The sequence below is a fragment of the Sapajus apella genome, unplaced genomic scaffold (assembly GCF_009761245.1).
Source record: "Sapajus apella isolate SASKATOON/1434 unplaced genomic scaffold, GSC_monkey_1.0 scaffold2, whole genome shotgun sequence".
NCBI classification, from domain to species: domain Eukaryota; kingdom Metazoa; phylum Chordata; class Mammalia; order Primates; family Cebidae; genus Sapajus; species Sapajus apella.
The window spans coordinates 65,772,263-65,780,355 of NW_022436942.1; the positions used below are offsets into that span (position 1 = coordinate 65,772,263).

Here is an 8,093-nt window from a genome sequence, read left to right on the forward strand (position 1 = left end):
TAATTCATATTCAGAATCCTATGAAGAAGGTATTACTAAGTTCACTGTACAGATGAGAAAACTGAACAACAAAGTGTTTAAGTAACTGGCCCCAAGATCACACAACTGCCAAGTAGCAGATTTGGGATTTAAGAGAGCAGGGTTTATGCTCATAATTTCTATGCTAGCTTTAAAACATAATAAATGCATACAGATGTCCAGAGCCTCACCAGCTTGCATTTGGCACTCAGACGGCATTCAGGGATCAGCAGAATGCATTAACTCCCCACCTCGGGACTGCCTCCTTCCCAAGGGAGAGAAAGCAATGCCATCACTTGTTGTCCTCAGGCCTCCTGGAAAACATCCTTCTGAAGTCATGTCCCTGAAGTGGTGGAAGGTATTGAGCCTGTCTCTCAGGGCTGGGGCACTTGAGAAATCAGAGAAATTGACCACCTCGGTAAGCTGCCCTCTCACTTAAATTCATCAGGTTTTTTACCGTGTCATTGAAAGCCACTTGAAGGGAAAACCATAAAGTTGGTTGCCTTCTAGTGATGCCCCAGCTGACCAGCTGAATAGATTTCTGCATAAGTAAGTCAGGCACTCAGGAGGGCACACTTATTTCTCTGGGCCGCGGAGGGGCATGCTGCTTTACAGTCGTAGAGATCCTTCAGGGACTTTCTGGAAAGACTGTATGGGGTTCTCAATCACATTTACAGCAATGCTACAGGAACGTATTTTCTCACAGAGTTAAACGTTTCTGACAAATCAAGTTGAACAGAAAGGCAGAGTTGCCATAGATTTTTATGGAAAATGTTTCTTACCTGCTCTAGTTTACTTGCCTGACTTAGCTGGTAAAATTCAGTATAACCAGAACCATTGTTTATTATTTATTTTGGATGACCAAGGGATTATTGATAAACAGATGCCTCCTGGGGGTCTGCTCTCAAGAATGAAGCCCACACAATGGGAAAGGACAGTCTCTTCAGTAAAAGATTTTGGGGAAACTGGATATCCACATACAGAAGAATGAAATTAGACCCTTTTGTCATCCATGTACACAAATCAGCTCAAAATGTAAGACCTGAAACTATAAAATCGCTAGAAAACACAGGTGAAACCTCCGTAACATTGGCCTGGGCAATGATTTTTTTGGTGATGACTCCAAAAGCACAGGCAACAGAAGCAAACATCGACAAATGGGCGTGCATCAAATTAACAAGCTTCTGCACAGCAAAGGAAACAATCAACAGAGTGAAGAGACAACTTATGGAATGGGAGAAAATACTTGCAAACCATACATCTGATACAAGGTTAATATCCAAAGTATATCAGGAACTCAACTCAAGAGCAAGGAAATGATCCGATTAAAAAAATGAGTGAAGGCCAGGTGTGGTGACTCACGCCTGTAATCCTAACACTTTGGGAGGCTAAGCTCAAATGTTCGAGATCAGCCTGGCCAACATAGAGAAACCCCTAAAAATACAAAAATTACTAAATTCTACTAAAAATACAAAAATTAGCTGGGCATGGTGGTGCATGCCTATAATCCCAGCTTCTCAGGTGGCTGAGGCAGAAGAATCGTTTGAACCCAGGAGGTGGAGGCTGCAGTGAGCTAAGATCACGCCACTGCATTCCAGCCTGGGCAACAGAGAGAAATAAAATAATGAGCAAAGGTCCTAAACATGTCATTTCTCAAAAGAAGACATATAAATGGCCAACAGGTATATGAAAAAATGCTCAACATCACTAATCATCAGGGAATCCAAATTAAAACTACAATGAGATATTGCTTCACACCTCTTAGAACGGCTGTTATCGAAAAGATGAAATATAAAAGTGTTGGCAAAGGTGTCAAGAAGAGAAAGCCTTGTACACTGCTGGTGGGAATGTAAATTACTACAGCCATTATAGAAAACAGTACGGAAGTTCCTTAAAAAATTAAAAATAGAACTATAAGATCCAGCAATCCCATCACTGGCTTTACATCCAAAGGAAATGAAATCAGTGCATCAAAGAGATCTCCGCACTCCTATGTTTATTGCAGCACTATTCACAATTGCCAAAATGTGGAATCAACCCGCCTATCAACAGAGGAATGGATAAAGAAAATGTGGTATATATACGCAATGGAATTACTATTCAGCCTTAAAAAAAAAAAAAGAAGGCAATCCTGTCATTTTGACAAAGTCGATAAACCTGGAGGACATTATGTTAAGTGAAATAAGCCAGGCCCAGAAAGACAAACACCACAGGATCTCACCATAAATAAACAGTAACTATGTGAGGTCATGCTTATGGCGATTAGCTTGATTTAACCATATCACAGTGTATTCGTGTGGTGCACCATAAATACATACCATGCTTAATGGTTAAAGTGTAATTAGCCTTTTTAAAAGAACATGGTGGGTCATGCATGTCTCACCTGTGCATTGGTGCAGTCTGTGTCAGGCACAGGCACTGATGGGTATACAGCAGACGACGAGGTCCTGCCCCTTGGAGGCTGACATGCTATTGGAAAAAAAACAGATACTTTCTAAGTAAACAAAATAGTCACAAACTGTGAAAAATGCTAACAAGGAGACAGACGAAATTGGCCTGGAGAGCCCTGGCTTGGATGGACGTGTCAGAGATGTCCTGCAGAGAGCCAGGGGAAGGACCTTCCGGGGGAAGAAACAGCAGGAGCTGAGTCCTTGAGGCAGGAAAGCCCCTGCCTGTTGAAGGGACAGAAGAAAGAGGAGAGTCGCTGGTGCAGAGTGAAGGAGGAAGGGAAGCTGGGAAGGGGGTGGGGCCTAGAGCCTGTAGCACCCAGCAGGCCCCGCCTGGAGAGCTGGATTTATCCTCAGTACCCTGGGAGGCAGTGGAAGATTTTAAGCAGGGGCATAACATGGCTCTATGTGTTAAGCCCTTGTGTAAGAGACTGGTTTGGATGGGGAGGATGAAAGCAGGAAGACCAGCTAGGAGGCTGTGGCAGTAACTGGGTATCTCAGACACGGATGCTGGTCTTCGGAGGCCTAGATGGGGCAGCAGAGGTGGAGAGAAGTGCATGGATTTGGGATTTCATTGGCAAAACCAACGGCTGATGGAATGGATATGGGCATGAAAGAAGGTTCTGGCCTTAGTACCTGGGTGGCCATTGGTGCCGTTTACTGAGATGGGGTGACTGAGGGACAAGTTTGGGGGGAGGGGATAGGTGCATTAATAAAACGTTCCATTTGGGACCTGCTCAATTTGAGGGTCTGAGAGCCATCCAGAGCTGAGTTCAAGTAGGCAGCCATATGTGTGGACTCACAGGTGTGGTGGAGGGAGAGGGCCAGGGCCCACTGAAGGGGACAGGATGGGGGATCGGGTCAAAACCTGGCTCACCACTTACCAGCTCTGTGATTTGGACAGTTCCCTTAAAGCTTCCTCATCTGTGGAGTGGGGCTTTCCGCAGCTCCCACATCAGGACCTGTTGTGATGGTTGTGAGTTCATACATGGAAAGAGCTTACATTTCAATAGTGAGAATTCAGTAAATGTCAGCTTCCTGTAATAACAATTATCATCATCATCATCTTAGCTACGGTAATTTTCTTGCCATTTGTCTCTTTCTAATTAAAATCAAGTACCTCGATAGCTGGTAAACACTTCTCCTGATGTTCTTGGAATTATTCATTTACGAGTCTGTGAGTTCTGTGAACACAGGTCTGTGCCTCCCACCTTTGCAGCCCCGTAGTGTGGGGCCCAGCACACGGTAGGCGTTCAGTAACATTTATCCAGTCACATGGAATGAAGAATGCGTATTTTTCATGCAAAAATGCATATTTGATTGAATCCATCAAGCATGAAGGATATCAGAAGGAAATTAGCAAAGAAGAAGCTACAAAGGGTGTCTTTCTGTGACAATAATTTACAGCAGCAAGAAGGGAGCTCTTGTTTTCACAAAGCAGCTTCTTCCAGAATTGGATTGCGGTCTGTGAGAAAAAAGGTTTTCTCTATAGTGAGTCAAATCTGATACCTCCCTGGGATTTGTGCACACACAACCCCAGTCTAGGGTTCAGGCTTTTCAGTATGATACACCCAGACCCGTGCTCACCTCTCCAGGAAGCCTCTGTGATGTGCGCTCTGGGACCTTGCCGTCTTAGTCTGGCCTGCCTCCCTCTGTTGTGTTCATTTTGCCTGAAGCTCCATTTTTTAGGGATCATTGGTCCCTTGAATGAAGCCCACAGCTACAGCCAAGGTCCCCCTTCTCCCCTGGAGATAGATGCTGTATTTACATTTTGGAAGGATCCCTGGTTTCTTCTTGTGTTCTGTCTGGGCCTCTAGTCTCTGCCCTATCTCAGATAAAAGACAGGACACCCAGTTAAATTTCAGTTTCAGATAAACAATGGATAATGTTTTTAGTATAAATATGTCCCATGAAACATTTTTGAAGGATTTTTATTTGTTAAATCTGGTAACCCCAGCTATAGGAGAGCCATGTTCAAAGCCCCCGCAAGCTAGGCCAAGAAGCTCTACGGCTCAGCCACATTCTGTGCCCTAGAGGATCAGGTCTTGGATGCTGATACCACAGACTGAAGCCAGTCCCCGGTCCTCCAGCCAGTCCTCCCCCACTGCCAGGGCGGCCCTCTGTCTTCACTGGGGAGCCTTCTAACAGCATTGGGGTGTTCTCGACTTTCCCACCTGCCATGAAAAGGTCTTAATCCTGAAGTCCAGATTCTGATCAACTCTGGGCCCCTAGGTACCTTTCATTGTCCCTCCCAGGGCTCTCCTACAAATAGAGGCCTGGCCTGACGCTTAGTTCCTGAGACAGGTGTGCAGATCAGACCCCGCTCAGGTCCTTGGAGTCTGTCTGCGTCCCGGCAGCTCCCCCTGGTGGCCGGAAGCAAAAGCTTTGTGTCTAGCATCCAGAGCCAAAGCATCTCCTGCCCCTGGGGTTCTCATTGTGAATAGTCTTCAAGCCTCCCCCCAACAGGCAGAGATGAGTGATGTGTCAGGAACCCAGGTACAGGCCAGGGGCCCACACGTCGCATCCACTGCTCTCGTGGGTGTTCACTCCTCAGGTGCTCAGGAGTCTCAGCACCATAAACCTGGAACAATGGCCTCTCTCATTCCTCACAAACTTTGCCCTTCCTTCGACCACAAAATGGGTTCATTAGAGGCAGGAACAGACCCCGGAATCTCGAACACCTGGCTCCTGCCCTTATTTCCCACCGGCTGAGTCGGCAAGTACAGGGAATGTGAGGAGGTCTGGGACAGCTGACTCCAGCTGACACACGTGCCTCTGGGCAAGGGTGGTACGTATCTGAGAAGCAGGCAGGCACACGTGGAGAAGATAGAGTCCACACCTCTGCTCCATCCCAGCAGCCACTGTCTAAACTCAGCCCCTCGTCACTTTGCACTTGGGCAGTGGCTTCCATCACTCAGCGAGTTTGGTTGGCCCTAGCACATCTCCCTGCCTCTCAGCCCCACCCTCCATCTTCTCTAGGGTTGGTCCATCCAACCATATCACTCCCCTCATGGCTTTTAAGGATAATGTTTGAAGCCCTAAAGACGACGTCACAGGTCCTCTGTGATCTAGCCCCTGCCTACCTCAGCTTCTGCCTAGAAGTTGACGCCCCCAAAATGCTGAAACCTCTGTGATTACCTTTACACAGCCTGCATGTCTCAACGCCATACTTCTGCTCATACTGGCCCTGCTCAAACTTTTTCTGCTCTCTCTTCTCTTGTCTTCTGAATTAAGGCACAAGCCAGGTGCAGTTGCTCATGCTTGTAATTCCAGCACTTTGAGAGGCCAAGGCTAGAGGTTTGCTTGAGGCCAGGAGTTTTAGAGCAGCCTGGGTAACATGGCAAGACAGACCCTGTCTTTACAAAACAATTTTTAATGAGCTGGGTGTGGTGGCACATCCCTGGAGTCCCAGCTACTAGGGAAGCTAAGGCAGGAAGATCACTTGAGCCCAGGAGTCTGAGGCTGCCGTGAGCTATGACTGTACCACTGCATTCCAGCCTGGGTGTCAGAGCAAGACCCTGTCTCAAAAAGTAAAATAAAGATACAGATAGCTCAATGGTCATCTCCCCCAGGGAGGCTTGCTGGATCCCCTGGTCTCTGCCTGGCAGCTTCCTTGCACTCCCACAGCGCACGTGTTCTGTAACCCTGCGTGCCTCTGACCCCTCAATCCTTGCATTTACCACATTAAATTATAACAACCTGGGCCTGTGTCTTTTTCCTTTCCAGACAATCTGGCCCCAAGGGCTGAGATGGTGACATGTTTACTCTTGTGTTTTCAGCATCTAGAGTAGAGTTTATCACAAACAGGTATTCAATAAATGCTTAGTGATTTGGTTTAATGATTGATCAGTTCATTGTGAGAAGGAAATAATATCCTTTACAAGCAGAGTTTGTAGCACCTTCTTGATTCCATTGATTCTCCTCCCCACCACTCCCTAACCTCTCTCTATGCCCGATGCGCGGGGCTGGCTGGATGACACCTTCCTATGCACCTTACCATTTATACTCCCTTTTGATCTTGCTGGTTCTCTGTCTTGTGACTGTTTTGGATGCAGCGAATCCACCCATTCTGTGTTCATTCAGCTCCCATTAACACTTCTCCAGCCCTGGGATGGAGAGGCCTGCCAGACAAGTCCCTTGCTCTCAGAAGTCCCCAGCCTAGAGCAGACAGTCAGACAAGTAAACAGGCAAATAGTTAAGTCCTGTGATTTCAGGACAGGGGATGGTAGATGAACAGCCAGCTCTCCACACAGACCCCCGGGTTCGAATCCTAGCTCTACTGCTTTCAGACTGGGTAGCCTTGGGCAGGTCCCTTTTCTGTGTCTGTTTGCCCGTGGGTAAGAGGGGCCATAGGATTTACTTCTTGGGTTATGTGGGGATTTAGTGAATTAATTCATGCCAAGAGTTTAGCAAGAGTGCCTAGTCCGTAGTACATATTCAGTACGATTAGTCATTATGATACTTAGCTCAGTATGCTATGGGAGCACACAGGAGACTAGACAGCTTTGCAGCAGTTATGAAGGACCAAGGATCAAGAGACATCCGGAGGCAATCATTTTAATTGGAGCCTCAGAAAATGCAAAGTCCCAGGGTGCTTCCCGTGGCATTTGACCCTGTACGCCTCTGAGAAGCTGCTGCACCCACATGATGTCTCTCCCCGCCTTAGGGCCGACGACTGCTTTTGTGCATCTCGGAAGCTGGATGCAGTGGCCATCGAAGCCAAGTTTAAGCAGGACCTGGGTTTCCGGATGCTGAACTGTGGACGAACAGACCTGGTGAAGCAGGCGGTGTCTCTGCTGGGGCCAGATGGGATCAACACCATGAGCGAACAGGTACAGGGTCTGAGGGTCTGAACAGGCTCTCCACCTCCTCCACGTGCACCACCCCTGGCCAGACTGAGACAGCGGGTGAATCCCCACCGTAGGCGCTGGGTAGAGGCTCCCCCTGCTGGCGGCTTAGATTGCTTGCTTGCTTGTGTTTTTCTTCAGTTTTTAAAATGTCTTATAAAAATATTCCGGTTCATCTTTATAGAAGTAGCACGTGATCATTGCAGCTGAAATGGAAAAGAGAGGAAAAATAGGCCCGTTCCAGAAATGAAATAATGCCATCACCATGTAACCATCATTTATCTTTAGTGTCTGTCCTTCAAGTCCTTTTTCCAGCGTGGTTAAAATTAGTTCTCTACTTGTCTGTCTGTTCCTGCACAGGACAAGCCCAGACAGATGTCATCAAACTTTTAGGGCATGTTTAAGATACACACAAGTCATTCTGGGGACCCTAGGAGGCACCTCGGAGATAGGCAGCTATCCCCTCTACCTCCTGAAACTGAGGTACAGAGACATGTGGGCCCACCAGTTAGGAAGGTGCCTTGTGTGGTGAACCATTAGGGACAGAGAAAAACAAACAGCAGTTTTAAACGCGAGTCTCACATGGAAAGTCACAAGGGACAGATGGGGCTGCTTCTCCCATGGCACCTCATGCAATGAGTTCCAGAGAGGAAATGACAGGGACTATTTATTTAACTACAGCTATAATAATTTTATTGAACACCACCAAGGAGCTTATTACACACACACACAAACACAGATATATATGTGTATGTACATTCTTTTTTTTTTTTTTTTTTTT

General features: G+C 46.9%; 1 protein-coding gene across 5 annotated transcripts in view; it reads left to right on the top strand.

The window, feature by feature from the left end:
- BTBD11 (BTB domain containing 11) overlaps window positions 1-8,093 on the top strand; it is a 341,753-nt gene that overhangs the window by 284,662 nt on the left and 48,998 nt on the right. For all 5 annotated transcript variants that reach the window (XM_032300222.1, XM_032300202.1, XM_032300213.1 and 2 more), the window contains one exon: window positions 7,132-7,297. In XM_032300222.1, the coding sequence (XP_032156113.1) occupies window positions 7,132-7,297 (166 nt within the window). The remainder of the gene's footprint in view (window positions 1-7,131; window positions 7,298-8,093) is intronic.